Source organism: Mus caroli, unplaced genomic scaffold (genome assembly GCF_978045245.1).
Source record: "Mus caroli unplaced genomic scaffold, Mus_caroli_1 scaffold_10, whole genome shotgun sequence".
NCBI classification, from domain to species: Eukaryota; Metazoa; Chordata; class Mammalia; order Rodentia; family Muridae; genus Mus; species Mus caroli.
Genome location: NW_028227265.1, coordinates 65,168,466 through 65,189,626, shown reverse-complemented (window position 1 = coordinate 65,189,626; position 21,161 = coordinate 65,168,466). Strand labels below are relative to the sequence as shown.

At 42.7% G+C, this 21,161-nt stretch overlaps 1 protein-coding gene across 1 annotated transcript in view; it reads right to left on the bottom strand.

Moving 5' to 3' along the window:
- Positions 1-21,161, bottom strand: part of Cpe (carboxypeptidase E) — a 108,683-nt gene that overhangs the window by 699 nt on the left and 86,823 nt on the right. The window contains exons 4-8 of the mRNA XM_021169884.3: positions 16,993-17,110; positions 14,674-14,856; positions 12,283-12,422; positions 4,252-4,351; positions 1,650-1,768 (exon numbers count right to left, since the gene is read on the bottom strand). Of these exons, the coding sequence (XP_021025543.1) occupies positions 1,650-1,768; positions 4,252-4,351; positions 12,283-12,422; positions 14,674-14,856; positions 16,993-17,110 (660 nt within the window). The remainder of the gene's footprint in view (positions 1-1,649; positions 1,769-4,251; positions 4,352-12,282; positions 12,423-14,673; positions 14,857-16,992; positions 17,111-21,161) is intronic.

The window sequence follows — 21,161 nt, the reverse complement described above, 5'->3', positions numbered from 1 at the left end:
ACAGATTGCTGTCAAGTCACTTATATAATTAAAAAGGTGGTTTGTAGCTTGTACAGTAGAATAGACTCAGTCTAGCCACCTGAATTAAAGGAGTATTTTTAAAATCCGTGATAAATACAATAGAGTTTTGTAGGTACAACATTCAGAAGAGAGTTCACCTTAAACTGAATAGCTTCAAAACAGCTCCTGTTTTATAAAAGCCATGACTGCCTCCCCCCACCCCCTCGTGGACAGTCCTTCATCTCATGAGCTCTGCCTCTCAGTCATGAGTTTTGTCCTGGTTGGGAGTTTGGACTAACAGAATACAGCTCAATGTATTGGTGACTCGTCCACAAAGTGCTGTTTTTCAGATCATGAATTTGTTAAAGAGACCCTCAAATATGCATATGGAATCTTCTGTCCTAATGAGCTAAAGGGAGTCAATAGAGAATCTACGCATACCTACATAAAAGGCTGTTCCAACCACAACCCTGAGCCAGTCCTCCTTAGTCTCCCATATTCGCTGGAACTAAATGTTCCTTTATATGCTTGCTTCAATACCTGCTTATTTGGGTATAGCGTTACATTCATTACATTCTCAGACTATCTGAAATGTTAAGGGAGGAAGGAGTTGAGCCTGTCCCAGCCTGTGCCTGGAGCCACCTTGTTTCCAGGGATCCCTGACCAAATCTGCTTCCTGCCTTTCACAGTGCACTGCCTCATGTACATGCACACACAGTTAAATTTAATAAACCAGTTTTTGAAACTCAAGATCTTTTGTTTGCAAAACCAAAATGTTTGGAAATGGGAGAACTGCTCAGTGTTGAGAGCTGTTGCTCAGCCAGTCTGGGGCACATGTGTCACATGTGTGCATCACAAGCACACACACACACACACACACACACACACTAGCTATTTATACTTTGAATTCCTGATATATCAACAAAATTACAGTGAAGTTTCCTTACGCAAGTCTTTTCGTTGAACATTCTTCAGGCTACCTTAATGGTCTGAGGTTGGTGGCTGGAGTCTTCCATTGCTCTCCACCTTATCCTCTGGGGCAGGGTCCAGGTTAACTATATACTAGTCTAGCTGGCAGCTCGCCAAGGATCCCCCATCTCTGCCTTCTAGCACTGGATTCCAGGTGGGCTGCCATGTCTACTGGGTGTGGATCTCAGCCAGCTGCCATGTCTGAGGGACATGTTCTTGGGTGTGGAGATCAAATCCTGGTTGTCGTGCACACTTGAGAAACAGGGCTTCCCTGTTGAGTCATGGCCCCAGCATTCATTGTGCATTCCTAACAAACGTTTAGTTAAGTGCCTAAAATTATCTTCGGGCTTTTTTATTTTTTCTAGTATATAGTGAGTAAGGCACTGAGCTGGGTGCTACAGAGGAGAAGATAACTGGAAAAGAATCCCATTTATATTGAAATCAAAGCTAGAAATAAAAAGTATCATTTTAAGTCTAATTTTGTATTATTGTGCATCTCTTCAAAAGCAGTGACCATGATCAAGTCACCGAACTTTGTTAGACCTCAGTTTTCTCATCTGTTAAGTGGGGATAGTCATGGTGCCTACCTTGTAAGGCTATAGTGAAGGTTAACTATAAATTTCTCTGATATGTTTGACAATGGCAAGTTATTATTCTCAGCTCTTTTTATGAATACTTACCCCAACAGCAGGGCTGAAAGGAACTGCTACTTTCTTTGTGATTGCCAGGTAGCCAGGAGCAGAGGCTGTAAGTTTATAGTTTCCAGGAGCAAGCAATCGCCAGTAATCCCCATCCTTAGCTGTAAGAAACAGAACATCAAAGCTAGGCACATGTGGGAAAGGGCAATTATGCCATCTGAGGACCAGCACATCATTAGCTCTGTTGACTTTCAGTGAGTCCTTACTCTGATGAAATTCCAGGAGAAAGAGTGCAAACGTCTCTCTCCACATGCCTCGTGTCTTAGAGCCAAGCCCCAGATAGCCATGCTAATATTTAATAAGCCCTACAATATATGAGTCTCTTGGTCCCATATAATCCCCAAGTGGTAAGGATCACCTGAGCACTGCATTTTCATTCTTTCCAGGTAAAGAACTCAGGTCCCAAGAATCTTCTAGATCAATGTTTCACAAAGCATAGCCCCAAGGTAGCCTCATTAGAATCCCCTGGGTCCTTGCCAATAATCTCAACTTCTGAAGACTTACATGGCATTGGTCTGCAGTGCCATTCGGGAACTGAGTCTGGAATTCTTAAGCTAAGCTATGATTTAGTCTCTTTCACTCCCTCAAGTTTCTCCTAAACATAAACTGGGTCCCGTGGCCCCTTACACTGAGCTCAGGCATGGGCCTTAACTCGGCTGTCTTTCTCCCTTCAATCACGGCAAACTACCAGCTCTATACTCTGCTAGACAACCAAGATGGCTGTTAAGAAGCTTGGGTGAACACCCATGGTGACCAGTTCCCAGTCCCTAAACATCTCCCAGGTTCATGTAGATCATGGTCGCTTTCCTCTCCGGCCTTCTGGCCCATCAGTATCCCATTTCAACAACAGTTCTTCCCATACTCAGGTGCATGTCAATCAAATGGCAAAGTTGGCAAAATACAAGATCTGCCTGGCTAGCTCAGAAGTGAGGCCTTGGATCCTGCATGCCTAACTCTCCTGGGTGACGCTAAGGCCTCTAAGGCTTTCAGCCCTACACTTTGAGTAGCAAAGATCCTAGTGGGCAGTTTACACTCTCCATTTTGCCTGTGCCTCTAACACACACCCCTCATCTGTGCCTTACAGCAAAATTTCCTTAACGTGTTAATATTTTCCACCACTAAAGGCTGGCTGTCCCCTAGGCTTGCCTGGATTGCCTCTGTTCACACCAATCACTTGCTTGATAGAGATTCGGTCAAGAGTCTCCATGCTGCCAGATCCAATCCTTCCCTCACAAGGGTAATTTTACTGGACCCCTTTATCGACTCTCTCCTTCTCTTGAAGCATCGCTGGGCTTCCAGGAGAACTCACTTCACTTTATTTTTGTGCTAGTTTTCATTTATAGTCTAATGGCCTTCCCATCAAAATTTAAAAAAAAAAAAAAAAAAAAAAGGACAACATTCTTACAGCCCAAACTATAGGGTAAAAGATCCAAGCTCCCTTCCCAGTTTTATAACCCACCAAGCCCACTATTCCCTAAACTCAAAGTTCCACCAGTCCCTGGGCTTGCCCCAAGCTCAGGACTTTAACTATCACCAATCCCCACTCTGAAAAACTCCTTGCCCCCCCTCTCCAACCTCCAAAACCAAATATAATCTGTCTCCTGCTCCATTCCCTGCTGCCTCTCAAGCAAGCAGAGGCAGCCACCCTCTTGTGTCTTCCCTAGTAAATGCCTTGTGTGAGGTGCAGTTTAACCTTGTGGTATTCCTTGTCTCCTGACTTCTAGGGTACCTTTCCCTTCAGAGCTGTAACACTTACACAGGGGAAACCTCTCCCCTCGGAGCTGCAATACATTCCATCTGGGACACTTTCTCTCCTGAGAGCTGCAGCACTTGCCTTGGGGAAAACCTTCCTGTCAGAGCGGGAACACACAAATCTCCGTTTCATTCCTTTCTAGGATTAGATTTCTCCCACGTTATTTGCATCATGGGATGCAGAGAAAATAGCATTTCCCGAGTTAAGGGAACAATATCCTGTGGCCAGGGGGGCATTAGGCTTGTGTCCTGCCCTTGGGTTAGGATCTCGACTTGGGTTCGAGAATGCTAGCTGGAAAAGCATGCCGAAACTTGGCGGGATAGTGATGAATTGCTGAATGTGTGTATAAATGATTTTAAGAGGACAATAAGGCCTTAGAAAATAAATGAAATGTTAAATAATTCTAAAGACTAAGAAGAGTGTTCTTGTTACTGCTTTTGTTATCTGGCTACAGGGATTCCAGTGGGTGGTGGTTAAAGTAAAATGAGCTTAGTAGAAATGTATAAGGATACCCAGACACACACATGCTGGGATTTTAACCTTAGCTGCTCCCAACCTGAAGCGGGGCAGCAGACGTACAACCGCTCGCGCTGGGTAAAGGGCGCCACCTGCTGGCTTGAAACATCCTAGGCTTCACTGTTAGTCTCACAGAATAACGTGGAATTGGGGGCAGAGTCGGTGTAAAGGCAGATGAAACAATTATTGCTATGTTTAGAATTTGTATGCGAATTTTAATTTTGATAATTAGTGGTTATGTTCATTTTCATGATTCTTAGCTCCAGATCAAGGCAAAAAAAAAAAAAAACCCTAAAATAAAATAATAATACCTACCCGAGGTGACATCATGGTCTATCCCGTCCACAGAAATGGTTGCGTTGGCAATCGGGTTACCCTGAAGGTCACGGACAAACCCTTTAACACCTCGGTGTATCTGTGAAGGTCAAAGACAGCCACAAAAATTACAATAGAAACGGATTTAAAATGTACTTCATGTCAAGCATCTTCGTGTTTTCTAGCAATATATTGTAGAGTCTCATTATTTAAGAAACAGAACGGGCACAAACCGCCTGTGCATTCTTTTCTAGGCTTTTTCTCAAAGAAATGAGAAGTCACCTTCTGAGAAGGGGTGTCAGGTTCTATGCAAAACAGGGATTTTGAAGGACATTCCGAATAACAAAAGAAAAGAAAAAAAAAAGCCTGTTGTGTTTGTGAAGTTTTAGCCTCCCTTCTCCCTCTCTCCCCTCCCCTCCCCCTCCCTCTCCCTCCCCTTTTCCTCTTCCTCTCACTCCCCTCTCCCTCTTCCTCTTCCTTTCCCCTCTCTCTCTCCCTCTTCCTTTCCCCTATCTCTCTCTCCCTCTTCCTTTCCCCTCTCCCTCCCTGTCTCCTCCCCTCCCCCTCCCCCTCCTTCTTCCTTTCCCCTCTCCCTCTCCCTCTCCCCCTCCCCCTCTTTCTCTCCCTCCCCCTCCTCCTTCCTCTCCCCTCTCCCTCTCCCTCTTCCTTTTCCCTCTCTCTCTCCCTCTTCCTTTCCCCTCTCCCTCTCCCCCTCCTCCTCTCCTTCCCTCTCCCTCTTCCTTTCCCCTCTCCCCTCCCCCTTCCCCTCCCTTTCTCTCTCACTCTTTTAAATAAGGTCTTCTATACAAAGGTTTTATAGCAGTGTGGGTTGACCAGTGTGTCGCAGCCTAATTATACTAGCTCTAGCTGAGCGGGATGATGCAAAGTCCTGAGCTGTGCCTACCTTTGCATCAAGCTCATTAACAAGGCGGTTTGGATTGTGACAAATCAGGAAACTCCAAGACTGAAAACTGGATACCAATTAAGGATGGAAAAGGAAGGGCTGCTGATGAGAATAGTCTCTCTGAATTAAGTCAGCAATTAATTACAGAGATCCGAGCTCATTTGTAATCTTTATGACTTATCTAAGCTTGTATGCAGGTGCACTCATACAGATGCATGTGAGCAAAAACACACGCCTGCAGAGGCCAGAGGTCTACACCAAATGTCTTCCTCCCCCACTATGCCATTCTATATTTTGAGACAGGATTTCTCACTGAACCCAGAGCTCCCAGTTGGCTACAGTGGTTAGTCAGTGAGCTCTGGGGGTCACCATGTCTGTGCCAGCAACCTTGCCTTTGACACTGGTAGCTAAAGATCCAAACTTAGAGCATGATGCTTCCTCAACATTTTTCCAACTGCCATCTCCCCAGACCAATTCAAATCTGTAGGCAGGACACCTTCAGGGTATCAAATGCAAGTCCTTAATTGCACCTGATATCTTAGTATCTGAAACCCTAGGTTCCATCTCCAACAGCAACAAACTGGGCATAGTGGTACACACCTGTGGTCCTAGGTGGCAAGAGGTGGAATCAGATGGATAAGTCTGATAAAGGGAATTCAAAAAGGCCAGCCTGTCATACAGGAGGCCTTGTCTCAGGTAAAGAAAGTAAAATTCCTTTTGCTCTTGAGATATCTAACTATTTTCCTACAGAGGATAGAATAAATCCCAGGCATCCCTTTTATTATTGAGAGTAAGCTTGCCAGTCTTGCATGCATTTTTTATGAAATGCCCCAGTTCTCAGTAATAAGTTTTGCATTTCCTTTTCTCTGAAGTGCTAAATAATAGCATGTGTTGGTTTTTGGTTTTTGGTTTTTTGGGGGGTTTTGTTTGTTTGTTTTGTTTTCCTCTAAGGGCAATTTCTAGGCTGTACATGTCAGAGATAACGAGTGACCCTTTTGACGGCAACCCGTTTAGTGAAAGGAGAATAAATACATCTTAAGTTTTTGTTTAGGGCCTTCTGAGGCAGCCAACCAAAACTGAAATACTGAAGACCAGTGGGAGGCGGGAACGGGAAAGATTGGGTCACAGGAACCCACACATCACCAATCTGAAGGTTTCTTACTGGGTTGAGGGGTATTTGTTAAGGGCTGATGAACAAAATTCAAAATGCACCTAGCTTGCAAGAGAGGCATTGTTCACCGAGTGCCACTTTGTTCATCTTGAGATACTGTAGTCTTGATGTCACACAAAATGAAACTTTTAAATTGACTTATCCTTGAAAATTATGGATATTTTCATAGATATGGCAATCACCACAGAAATGTGATTAGTCTATAAATACGGTGAGTTAAAGTTCGTGACTTTTTCTGCTTGTACCACATGGGACTTAGAATATGCAGTGAAATAAATATTTAAATAATAAATGCACTTCCCCTTTTAGATTTATTTAGTGTGTGTGTGTGTGTGTGTGTGTGTGTGTGTGTGCATGTGTGTGTGTGTGTAAAGTTTTGCAGTTGTGAGCTGCCATGTGGATAAAAGGAATTTGCGTCCTCTGTAAGAGCAACAAGTATTCTTAACTGCTGAGACATCTCTCCAACCTCAAAAGCTGAAGACGATATTTAACTGAACTCTTGATTTTCTCTAGACAGAGTCTCACTGAGTACCCTGTCTGGCCTGGAACTCTCTCTGTAGACCAGGTTTGCACTGAACTCACAGATATCCTACTGCCTCCAAACATTTTTCTTCTTACATATTAATTATGAGTAAATGTCTATATGTTCTAGTATGTCAATGGTTTTACTTTAAAATGTATTATTCTTTTCTGATGTAGAAACTTTTCTGTTTGAAAACTCCTGTGGTGGCAATAAATACCAGAAGACAGGTCATGAGCTGTCAGAATTGCACAAACAGGAGTTCAAACTAGAAACCTCTGTCACTTTATGGCTTTTGCAAAGAAAGTTCCAGAAGCTCAGATTTCAGTGTAGCTTGGAGAGCTGTCTTGCTGCTCGTGACCCCTCCCGTGGTGATTGATCTCTCTCCAGATTTCAGACTTTCCATTCCCCAGCACACAACAACAAGTGCTCTGAGACTTCTAAGGTCTGTTTGGATCAGGCACCTTTAAAGACCTCTGAGGTGTCACCCAAAGAGCTTGCACGCTGAGGGCTGTGGAGTCATGCCCTGCAGAAACTGTTAAGTTCAGGACACGACAGCAAACCCATTGTTTAACAGGATCCTTAGGTCGGCTTGATTTGAGTGATCCATGAAGTGGTCTCAGAAATTCCTTGAGGATTTTTGAGAACTAGACTTTTCCGAAGCTATTGAATGGGGAGCATTTCTTAACAAACCACTGACACTAATGATTCGAGTTCCTGCAAACATTTAAAGCTCTGCAGGAGATTCTCTCTCCACCAGTGCAGAATGAAACTAACCACCTATTTGGCGGGAGGTGGGACCTAGGCCTTACTTAGATTTCAGGCCCAGATGTTCAATCCTGAATCAACACAAGTGTCAAGAAAGCAATTACAAGCCGGGCGTGGTGGTGCACACCTTTAATCCCAGCACTCCGGAGGCAGGGGCAGGCAGATTTCTGAGTTCGAGGCCAGCCTGGTCTACAAAGTGAGTTGCAGGACAGCCAGGGCTATACAGAGAAACCCTGTCTCGAAAAGAGAAAGAAAGAAAGAAAGAAAGAAAGAAAGAAAGAAAGAAAGAAAGAAAGAAAGAAAGAAAGAAAGAAAGAAAGAAAGAAAGAAAGAAAGAAAGAGGAAAGAAAAGAAAGAAATTACAGCAGGAGACCCCTGACAACGAGTTCTCCTTAGCCTTGATTCCTAAGCTGGAGTGTTCGTGGCACAGCCTGAGTGCTTTTATCATAAAGGCCTCTTCCTGTTTCTGCACAGTTACCCCACAGCACCGATGTCAGATGGGAGCAGATTCCCTTCCACGGTGCTGAAACCATGACTCCATCCCTTTGTTCCCATCTCCTCTCTACCATGAAATGACTCAGCATCACTAAAGGGCAAATGTCCTCTTTCCCAATACAGTGACTTATGGTTTATTTTGGCTTTGTATTTTTTTTTCAAAACAACCAATTAAGCATCAGCTGAACCTGTGTTTTAACTGTTGGTCAAGGTGATGATCTTATTGGTATTAACCACAGGAAATCTTGTTTTCTAAACTCCTATGACTGAGTTAAGGACCCCTCTGTGTCTGGCCATTGTAGTTATCCTTGTAGTTAACCCTTTTTTTTTTCTTGGATATTTTCTTTATTTGCATTTCAAATATTTTCCACTTTCCAGGTCTCCCTTTCGAAATCCCCTATCCCATCTCCCCCCACCCCACCTTTATGAAGGTGCTCCCACACCCACCCACGCCCATCCTCCTGCCTTGGCATTCCCCTACACTGGGGTAATGAACATCCTCAGGCCCAAAGGCCTCTCCTCCCACTGATGTCCAACAAGGCTATCCTAAGCCACATATGTGGCCAGTGCATGGGTTGCTCTATGTGTACTCTTTGGTTGGTGGTCCAGTCCCCGGGAGCTCCCTGGGAGGTTCTGGCCTGTTGACACTGTTGCTCCCTCCATGGGGCTGCAAACCCCCTCAGCTCCTTCAGTCCCTTCTCCAACTCCTCCATTGGGGACCCCACTCTCAGTCCAATGGTTGGCTGCGAGCTTCAACCTCTGTATTTGTCAGTCTCTGGCAGAGCCTCTCAGGAGACAGCCATATCAGGCTTCTATCAGCAAGCACTTCCCAACATCCACAATAACTTCCAGGTTTGTGACTATATATGGGATGGATCCCCAGGTGCGGCAGTCTCTGGATGACCTTTCCTTCAGACTCTGCTTCCCACTTTGTCTCCATATTTCCTCCTGTGAGTATTTTGTTTACCCTTCTAAAAAGCACTGAAGCATCTACATTTTGGTCTTCCTTCTTCTTAGGCTTCATATGGTCTGTGAATTGAATCTTGGGTATTGTTGGGCTAATATCCACTTATCAGTAAGTACATATCATATTTGTTCCTTTGTGACTGAGTCACCTCACTCAGGATGATATTCTCAAGTTCCATCCATTTCCCTGTGAATCTCATGAAGTCACTGTTTTTAATAGCTGAGTAGTACTCCATTGTGTAAATGTACCACATTTTCTGTATCCACTCCTCTGTTAAGGGGCATCTGGGTTGTTTCCAGTTTCTGGCTATTTTAAATATGGCTGCTAACTGCATGGTATCGGTACAGTGACAGGCAGGTAGATCAATGGAATAGAATTGAAGACCCAGAAATGAACCCACACACCTACGGTCAATTGATCTTTGACAAAGGAGCTAAAACCATCCAGTGGAAAAAAGAAAGACAGCATTTTCAACAAGTGGTCCTGGTTCAACCGGAGGTCAACATGTAAGAGAATGCAAATCGATCCATTCTTATCTCCCTGTACAAAGCTCAAGTCCAAGTGGATCAAGCACCTCCATATAAAACTAGAAACACTGAATCTAATAGAAGAGAAAGTGGGGGAAAGTCTCGAACACATGGACACAGGTGAAAAGTTCCTGAACAGAACACCAAAACAGCAACCAACAGATCGAGAAAAGATCTTTACCAATTCTACATCTGATCAAGGACTACTATACGATATATACAAAGAATTCAAAAAGTTAGACTCCAGAGAACCAAATAACACTATTAAAAAATGGGTTACAGACCTAAACAGAGGATTCTCAACTGAGGAAACTGGGATGGCTGAGAAGCACCTGAATCATCAAGGAAATGCAAATCAAAACAACCCTGAGATTCCACCTCACACCAGTCAGAATGGCTAAGATCAAAAACTCAGGTGACAGCAGATGCTGGTGAGGATGTGGAGAAAGAGGAACACTCCTCCATTGCTGGTGGGATTGCAAGCTGGTACAACCACTCTGGAAATCAGTCTGGCGGTTCCTCAGAAAATTGGACATAGCATATACCCAGAAGATGCTCCAACATGTAATAAGGACACATGCTCCACTATGTTCATAGCAGCCTTTATCTCAGCATTTACAGCCTCCCAAGATTAGGGACTCATGTTTATGACCTTAATACTACAGACTCTTCTGGAAGAAGCTCTCTAAAACCAACACCTCCCAGAGTACCTGGGATACAAAAGTAGCTTTATATATTTCTATTGAAAAAAATGGACAAATAAGATCTAAATGTTCTGTCGGGAGAGCATCATTTGACAGGGAGGGAGCAGTGTGTAGGATGTAAAGTGAATAAGTAAAAATAATAATTTAATTTAAAAATGTTTTACTTGCTATTTCATAACTAATTTTGCTACTGTTATGAATCATAATGTAAATATCTGATATGTAACCCCTGTGAAAAGGTTATTTGGCACTCCTGCAAAGGGGTCACAACCCACAGGTTGAGAACCTCTGTTTTAGAACATGATGGTGCACAACTTTAATTATATCACTTAGGAGGAAGAGGCAGACAGATCTCTGAGTTTCAGACTAACCTGGTCTGCTTAGTGAGTTTCAGGCTAGCCAGTCTACAAAGTAAGAGCTTGTTTCAAAAAACAAACAAACCTAAGTGTTGGTTTTATGTGTACATTTTCATATGTGTTTATGTTCATAAGTCACTGTGATTGTTAGCTTCAATTTTCAACTTGACACAATGTAGTATGAGCTGGGAAGAGTCTTAATAAGTTTAGCCTATGGGTATGACCCTGCTAGGTTTTCTGGATTATAATAATTAGTCAATCATATTGATGTCAGAAATCCCGGTCTAAAAGTAGGAAACACTATCAAATAGGTTTAGAGTCCAGACTCTGTAAGAGGGGAGAGGCTGAGCGTACAAATGTGTATGTTCATTCTCCCAACCTACATACACATGCATCCATCCATTCTCCTGACCTACATACAAATGCATACAGCCATTCCCCTGACCTACATACAGATTCATACAGCCATTCTCCTGACCTAAATACAGATGCATACAGCCATCCTCTCGACCTACATACAGATGCACCCATCCATCCCCCCAACCTACATACAGATGCATGCATCCATTCTCCCAACCTACATACAGATGCATCTATCCATTCTTCCAACCTACATACATATGCATGCATCCAATCTCCTGACCTACAAACATATGCATGCATCCAATCTCCTGACCTACAAACAGATGCATGCATCCATTCTCCTGACCTACACACAGATGCACCCATCCATTCTCCTGACCTACATACGGATGCACCCATTCTTTCTCTGCTCTTGACTATAGATGTGAGTAGCTCCTTCAACTTTCTGTGCCTCTGACTTCATCACCACGATGTGCCATGACCTGGAACTCTAAGTCAGAATAAACTCTCCTACATTGCTTGTATTGGGGTGTTTAGTCACAGCAACAGAAATGACACTAGGATGGTAGCTACACGCTTTGTAAGAACATGTGTTTATGGTGAAGCAGTTTGATTAGTCCAAGCTCTCTGTGGAGTATGAAACAAACATCATTCTAGCAAACTGCAGGTGAAAAGGACCACATACAGAAAAGAATCTGAAAACAGATGAGTCACTGCAGGCAGGCACGGCATGATGTCCTTTCTTCCATCCACTATTTATCCCTGGCACCAACATCTATGTATATACTATAGAGGGAATAGAAATTCTAAGTCCAAGCCTGAGCAGGTAGGTCAAATTTAATTTTGACAGAGTGGGAGATGCCCTGAAATTCTGAGACTCTGAGATGCCCTGAGACTCTGTCACTAGCCTCACTCCTGCATGACTTGGTCACCTTGCTCATATCCTGGACCTGCCTGGGACACTTCAGAGGCCCAGGGTGATCAGCTAAGAGTGTCTTAAGATTGTTCTTGCTTAGTGCAGTATGAATAAAGGAAACTAAGGTGTCTCATTAGACAGCTCTCTAGTATAGTCAGTTCTTAGTGAGCAATCATGAACCATAAGACCTATGGCACATAAAAGTCTAATTCAGAAACTACAGTTTCTCATATTGTCACCTTCATTCAGATGATCACCTCCCAACAGAGCCCCTTTTATGAGTCTTATACTACAGGGTTGAAGACTGCTACATCAGCCCATGCTGGATACGGTGTTTTACCTGTTCCAGGTAGCTGATGAGGGAGTTTTTGTTATCTTCCCAGTAGCTTTTGAGAGTCTCTTCCGGTGGGAACTTCTCACAGCTAAGCTCCACAGTGATCTCGAAGCAGTTGCTGCTCAGATAATTGAAGTCTTGCATTCCTGCCCAAGCAGCAAACAGAGAGTCAGTATACACATACAATGGCTACAAGTCTACACACACCCTTCTGGTAATCTAAGACCTCAACAAAGGTGCACTGAAGGACCCTGTAGGAATCTTCACAGAAATGGCCTCCCATGGGGAATAGAAAACACTCTTAAGAGACTCTTGTTTTAAAAAGCATAAAATCCTGTGTCTTATGGTCATTTAGCTCAGTGAATCTATCTTGTAGGGTAGGAACAAAAGCAGATGCCATTCACATTATATGGTGCTTAATAGACTTCAAGAAAAGCAACCTGAGAGACTATATCCCTTAGCCTGTAAGGAGAAATGCATCCCTCTATGCTGCCTTCCTGTGAGGCAGGAACTGGTAGAGTCGGCTAAGATGACATGCCATGCCATTCTGTCCTAAACCCGACTCAAAGTGTGTTCCTGAGGGATATGGACTCTTAGTATATGATATGTAAATTCTTAATTATATCATATACCAAAGCAATAAACATGGCACATCTACTTCATATTAGATGTAATGTTAATTATACTGCAAACGGACCACAGAGTAGATTTGACACTCAGAGGAATTTTAATTAGATTATCATCACTGAGAATGTTGTAGCCCAGCAGACTGTTCCCTGGAGCCAGACTACCCATATTCAAATTGCTGTGTTGGCTGCTAAGAGTTCACAGTTATACACACACACACACACACATACACACACTTCCTATAGAATAGCTAAGAGCTACAAGGCTTAGAAGATTAGATCTCCAGTACTTCTTGGCAGCCCAGAGCCAATGGAACAACCCAAGATGGCCCTCTTTGCCAGAAAACTTGGCCGAGGCCGATGCACCTCTCTGCTCCTGACTGTGGGCATGCACTCTAAGCTCCTGCCTTGACTTCCCCCAGTAATGGGCCTGGACTTGTAACCCAAATGAACTCTCCTTCCCCTGTGCTGCTTTTGGCCAGGGTGTCTGTCACAGCAATAGAAATACAGTTATGACAGGGAGCTAAAGATCTCCCAAGCTTTTCTTTGTCCTTTTACAGTGGGACACGATTGACTCAGGTATTGCTATGGTTGCCATGAGCATTCTCAGCTTATAGGATACAGGTGGTACCCTGTATGCTTGGAGAGGTTGTTCCAAGGCAATCACTGACACTTTCTCTCCTTTTTTTAAATTCTAAATGAATCCACCCTTGGTGCCTGCAGGTTCTCATTTCCCCCATCTCACATAACTCAGGACTCTGTGCCTTAGGAATGGTGCCACCCACAACAGGCTGGATTTCCCACATCAACTAACAAACAATATAATCCCCACAGACATGTGGCCAGGCCAGTGTGATCTAGAATGTCTCTCAATTGAGGTTCTCTTCATGGATGATTCTAAGTTACACCAACTCGCTATATAGTGAGCAAAGTACAAAACTGCTTTCTAATATAAGATCAACATATATTACTCTTCACCTGATGTATTTAATGTACTCTAAATCTTAAATCTCACACAGACCATACATCTCAACTTATAGAAGGAAAGTATCAGGTCTTACCTGTCCCAAAGCAAAATCTGAATGAAAACAATAAACGTGTACCATAGAAAACATGAAGAACATTTTCTTAGGGCATAATGAATCAAAATGTAAAGCTCTTGCTCTCTCTATTTCTGGGTGAGGCATAGGAAATATTCCTTAAGTTATCAATGAAATCATCTCACTCTTCATCTCTGGTTGAGGTTATACATCGCTTAATAGCTGGGGAAATTTGGCGAGTGAATTCTGCAAAGTGGTACAGGGGAGGCCACAGGAGTTGCCTTATCTTAGGGGGAAGGTGCTCTGCCCTACAGTGCCATAGACTGGGGAGCAAGCATTCAAATATACAAGTTTATGGAAGCTATTCTCATTCAAACCACGCCAGAAGGTCTACTAAACCCTGCTTCTTAGCCTCCAAAATGCACATTTGCTTATGACAAAAGGCATGTCTCGCCTAATATAAGGACTGCAGAGGGCTGAAATAAGGCTAGTTAACAGTATTCAGCTTCTATTTTCCCAGCGTACTCCTTCAGATAGTAGCACCTCCATTTTTAATTCAACGAAAACAAAATAATATGTAACTCACCTTGCTGAGACAGCTGAAAGTTCCACCTACTTTTTTAACGACTGAGGAAGAGTGAAAATTCTATAGACAGCAATCATTTTCCGAGTCTATGTGGTAAATGAAAAACGCCAAGTTCACAGAATTAGAGAGCAAAGGGAACACTCACCACCGGGTACGCTGTACCATGCGCCACCATTGGTCGTTCCATCTACAAAGCTGCTGTCATCGTCATTCTTGCGACAGGGAGGTCGATTGGGATCAGACATGACTGGGTTGAAAGAAGAGTACGCGCGAGCCAAGCTTTGGAAAATTGCGTCATCAGGGCAGGAACTGTATTCGTGAGCAGTACCTAGAAAATTAATTCACACGATGGGAGAAACGGTCCCAAAAGCATCGCTTGCTTGCCAAAGAGTCATGCGCTGTTGAGCCCCTGCTGACATAGCTTTTAGAAAGATGAAAGTTAGCCAAGCAGTGGTGGTCCACGCCTTTAATCCCTGCACTTGGGAGGCAGAGGCGAGTGGATTTCTGAGTTTGAGGCCAGCCTGGTCTACAGAGTGAGTTCCATGACTACCAGGGCTACACAGAGAAACCTTATCTAGAAAAACCAAAAGAAAGAAAGAAAGATTAAAGTTTTCAGGGAAGATGAAAGTTAAAGTAAGTATCAAATGAAAATACTTAGTTTTTAGGTTGTATGACTTTCATCCCTACCACTAAAATGTAAAGATTAGGCAGAATAGCCGTAAATGACCTAATGGCCTAAATGACCGTACCACCCTGAAAGCCCCTGCCTCAGGGGGGCTTGGTAGGACCTGGATGGGAGATGAGATGGACTGCTTGCTCTACTTTTGAACCAAAAGCCGCACAGGAATAGATAGAGGCCACAGCATGCTGGACCTGGCAACATAGAAATATTCTCAATATTTACATTGTTTAGTTTAATAAGGTGTTCATTGGGAGGGTACAAGGGTGGGTGGGACTTGGAAAATTGGGGGAAAGGATCTAGTTCAAGTTCATTCTTGGCTATCTGAGTTTTAGGCCAAGTTCTAGGACAACTTGGGCTTTGTGAAACCTTTCCTCAAATAAATAAATAAATAAATAAATAAATAAATAAATAAATAAATAAATGTATAGATAGAGAGATAAGATCTGAAAAGGTCACCAGTAGCAATTCTGTAAGCACTATGAAGTATTGACACACAGACTGTCTGACATTGAATCTCAGCTGTTTCTAAGCTGTCCCTGTGTGTATTATAGCAGGAAAGGACCTTTCTTTTGATACCCTGTATTATTACTAATGTGTTATAATAGTGTCCGGCTGACAGTAAACCACAGCATGTCAAAGTGTTTCTAACAGCTCTGTCTAACACGACTTTCTTCAAATCTGGGTTCTCAGTATCTAAAGCTATATTACACAGATCTTGTCCTTCAGGGTTATCTGAAAGGGGATTCCGGGTGGGAATTCCTCTCCATAGCTTGCTTTGGCTGAAGCTGAACTGAAACCCGTTAGAGAAATGTCAAAGCACTGCCCCGCCTCTGTGGCACTAGCAGGAGGGGGCCCCAGGACAGAAAATGAGAGCATGATGTGGTTGCCATTCCCACAACCAGAGTGAAATGGCACAGGCTGATTCTGTTTATAAACCACACTGTACATGAAGCTCTTCAATGTCTGGCTGTGACCCACTTTACCAGAGACTAGGAATGGCCTGAATTTATAGTAGTTCTCAACCTTCATAGTGCCGTGACTATTTAATACAGTTCCTTATGTTGCAGGGGCGGGGGCAGTCATAAAATTATTTCGCTGCTATTTCATAACTGTACTTTTGTTACTTCAATGAATTGTAGTGTAGAACCTGGTGGTAGTGATGTATGCCTTTAATCCCAGCACTCGAGGGGCAGAGGCACATGATTCTCTGAGTTTGAGACCAACCTGGTCTACACAGTGAGTTCCAGGATAGCCAAGGCTCCACAGAAAAAAAACCTGTCTCTAAAACAGGGAGAAGAAAAACATGTGTGAATCCTAATGTAACCATCTGATATGTAGGAGGATATCGGATATGTTCCCTCCAAAGGGTCACGACCCACAGGTTGAGAACCACTGTTCTAGACCTTCCATTTTCTCCTCTCTCTTCTCCAAGAGTTAATCAAGCTCCCATTTTCCTCTAAAAACAAAGCTGTTCTGCCCATTACCTGTCTGTGCCAGTACCACACGAAATAGCTGGAGTTGCTTATAAATGCAAGCATTTGTATGCTCTGGTTCCCTAAGAGAACATTACACGTGAGGCACAGAGGCACTCGCCCACTGTAATCTTAGCACTTGAGGGGGTGAAGCAAGGGGATTGCAAACTCACGGCCACTTCAGGCTGCAGAGTAAGATTTTGTTTTAAAAAACAAAACAACACAAACAACAGCAACTCATATAGAAATCGTGCTGCGTCATTCTTGACTTAAGCCACTTAAAGAGGGGCAGGAAGAGGGGACTACCTACCGCTCCGTGTCTCATCATATGGGTAATTAGCCACAAGGTCTCCTCCGTGCAGATTGGCAGAAAGCACAAATGGAATGTCCATGATCCAGTGAATGACAGCCTTGGTCTCGGGGGCAAGCTGTTTCAAAGAGGAAAGATCACAAGACTCAGAAGCTGGCAATGGCCATTGGTGATGTCACAGAAAAGACAAAGTAAGAGATACTGCTCACAGTTCAAACATGATGGGTTTAGAGGGGAAAATATTTTCTTAGGAGCAATACACAACATGACAGGATTTGTTATGAAAAATGGTTCAATTGTGTTTAAATTTCCTTAAACGTTCTACTCTGAGGAAATCTCTCTCTCTCTCTCTCTCTCTCTCTCTCTCTCTCTCTCTCTCTCTCTCTCAAACAACATGCAAATCACATTGGGGCCCCTTCCTCTGTCTACCATGATTCATACAAAGAATAATTCTGAACAAATCAAGAAATGCCTATTAAACCATAAAGTTTTTCCTCCACATAGGTTCAAACACATGGCAGATTTTATTTCCCGCTGTTTCTTACTATTTTCCCATTTCCATTCAACTCGGACACTGACTTTATCATCATAGAACACGATCAAGTCTCACTCAGAAAATTGGTTTACTTTGGAGTGACCATTCTAAGTTTTAAACTGAAGCACACATTTTAGGAATTCATGCTGTCTTGGATTCATGGTCTTTCTTGGAAGTAAATAAGAAGAAGAAGTTCATTAAAAAAGAAAAAAAAAATCAGCTTGATTCTTTTGTGTGATGGGCCTTTCATAGCAAGTAGAAAGGATTTCAAACCTCTATCTAGTCACCTCTGAAAAAAAAAAAAAAAAGGAAAGGCTTCCCTGAGATAAGAGCTACCCTGCTTTTTCAGGACAGAATATGTGGTGGCATCCGAGGTTGTATGTTTGTATTTCTGGGCTGTTTATGATCAGGTCTTGCATGCAGAGTTTGTATTGAGCACTGCAGCATCCTCCCTGGATCTGTAACTACTTGCTGCTGTTTCATAGAGCAGAGTCCAAAGGCCAAGTGCAGCTAAGTCGCATCCAAGTTTACATAGCCAAGGATTCCAACCCAGGCTACAAGGCCTAGGGTGACTTTAGATGACCTGTACTCTGATTTCCCCATAGGGTGTTCATACTTGTGAGAAGGTGTGATTTAGAAGAGGATACAGTTAACCAGTACCAAAGGTAGTTTATACAGGACAAATAAGTTCTGGTGTTCCACAACCCAGCAGCATAACTCTTTGTTTATAAAGACCTAGAAGAAGACGAGAGAGGTGACTCAGGGATCCAGAGTCCTTACTGCTCTTCTGGAGAACCTAGCTTTACTTTTCCAGCACCCACATCAGGCAGCTCACAACCACCTATAACTCCAGCTTCAGAAATTCTAACACTCTTGTGGATTCTGCAGACACTGCATACACATATCACACACACACACACACACACACACACAAAATGAATAAGTAAACAAAATTTTAAAACAATAAGATAATTAGAAAAATGTCTAATGTTTCTCAGTACAAAGAGATAATGAGTGTCTACGGAGCTGGAAACGCTTATCACCCTGCTTGATCATTTTCACCCTGATTTGATCATTACACCTGCGAATATGTGTGGATGGACCATTCAGATCCCACAAATGTAAAGTAACGTGTCAATCAAATGGCTGTTTGGTTTTATTCTCTCTACTAATCAATGCTAGATATAGAATATAGAGTAAAGACATACAAGCTCAAAGATGAAAATGTTAATGACTTTATAATTTTGTCCCCAAAACACATCTACTTATTTATATTGGATTTATCTTGTTTGAAATTTAAAACTTTAAAAAACATGCATTGGAACAAGCTCAAATATAGTCCTGAAAACACAAACTTTCACACAGCTCTTAACTTTTGTCTGTTAGCTCTCTTTTATACATCCATATTACTGATATGCATGTTACTGTTTTCAAGAACAATCAAGTAAATTCCACCTTTGGACAAAATAAAGAGGGGTTCTCTTTGACGATGAGCAGTCTTCTGTGCTGACTAATACTGTGAGTCCCTGGTTACTATAGTTACCTATCTAACTGATCCATTCTGTGGAGAACCCCTCAAAGCAAGACCCTGGAACACATTGGAACACTACACAACCATTTATGACTTTAAAACTTTAAAACCCCTGTACATGTGCTGGCAAGATGGCTCAGGAGGCAAAGGGGCTTGTTGCTAAGCCTGATAATCTGAGTTTCTCTGAAGGACCCACAAGGCAGAAGAAAAGTGGCTCCCAAAGGTTGCCCTCTGACCTCCATGCACACTTACAACCACCCCCAAAACACCCACATGCACACACACAAATAAGTAAATAAACAAATTTTTTAAAACTTCTGAACTTTTCCATTTTAAAGACTCTAAGAATAACTCAGTGACATGTTCTATAACGAGATGGCTTTGGCATTTAAAATATGTTAACACTATATTTATTCAGATTCCTTCACAACTCCAGCCAGTGAAGAGAAGCATAACACTAATAAATTATCGGATGTATTTTAAGCCCTGCTGTCTTCAAGCAATTCAGGCCAAGGCTCACGAGCTGAACTCAAGCAACAGTGGAGGCAGCCAGGCTGAGAAGCTTGGGGCTAAATGAGAAATGACTTAGGAGTAAAACTGGGAAAGTGAGAGAATAATTTTATTCCTAATGTCTGAAAAATGAGGACCATATTGGTCCCTAATGGTGTCTCACTGGAACACGGTGACATCTGCAGGGCTTCCTAAGGAAATAGGATTTTTTTTCCTGATATCTGTCATCCACAGACCCTCAATTTGTATCCAAGGAACTCTGCATCCTAAACCATGATTCCTGGCACACAAAACAAAGTAAATCTTGAGAAGCAAAGCCCTTTTTGAGGGGTAAAGATGCTATGGTGAGAAATAGGAACTTGAAAGTGAAGACTACGTAGACCATTATTGAAACACTTGCTCTGAGTCTAAATGTTGTTTTACTCTTAATGTCAAAAGTAAAGGAGGGGAACCAGACATGAATTATTAGTTACCTTTTATTAAATACTTTGCTATTGCTGTGATTTGGCACCAAGGCAACTTATAGAAGAAATGGTTTGCATGGGTCTTACAGTTTCAGAGGGTTAGAGTCCATGATCAGCAGGGAAGGGATAGGACAGCCTCCTTTAACACCTCCTAATTCCCAAACAGTTTCACCAACTGAGGACCAAGTATTCAAATACATGAGTCCACGAGGGCCATTATTATTCAAACCACTAAAGATTTACTATAATAAATAAATCTTGCTCTTGTCAGTGCACACCTTTAATCCCAGCACTCAGGAGGCAGAGGCAGGTGGATCTCTGAGTTCGAGGCCAGCCTGGTCTACAAAGAAACCCTGTCTTGAAAAAAAAAAGAAAGAAAGAAAGAAAAAAGAAAAGAAACTTGCTCTTATCTTGAGTAATGAATTAAAGTTTAATTATGTAACATTTTCTTTAATGTAAAAGTGGCAATGGGTATTTTAAATGAAAGCTCTCATTTTAAATGTACATTAGCATGTCTTTTTTAAGATTTATTTTTATTTGTACTTATGTATGCCTGTGAGTATGTGCCCATGAATGCAAGTGCATCTGGAGGCTAGAAAAGGGTGCCAGATCCCATGGAACTGGTGTTACAGTGATTGTGATCTTCCCAACATAGGTGGTCGGAACCAAACTCGGGTCTTCTGCAAAAGCAGCAAGTGCTCTTCACCAGTAAGCCATCTCCCCAGGCTCCATTGGCATCTCTTAATGAGACTGCCCAAAGCACTTGTATGCCAACACCATAGAGCAATCATGCATGCATGAGATGGGTTTAACTAGAGAGGGAAACAGCCATACTGGCTGGAAACAATCTCATGTGCACCAAGTTGCCAATCAGTCCTCCTATGAAGAAGAGATTCTCACAGTTTTTCTAAGAGGGGCAACAGGAATTATTTTCCTCCTTTCTCAGAGTTAAAGACATGAATGCATGCACTAGAGAAAGTATATGGACAAATACCAGAGCCAGCCTCCACGGCCTGCCTTCCATCTTACACCTTACAGATGATTACACTGCCCTCCTCTGTCCCACCCAGCCCCGCTGCTTCCCAGCTCTCCCTCCTCCTGAACGTCATTTTTAGGATAGGAAACTGTA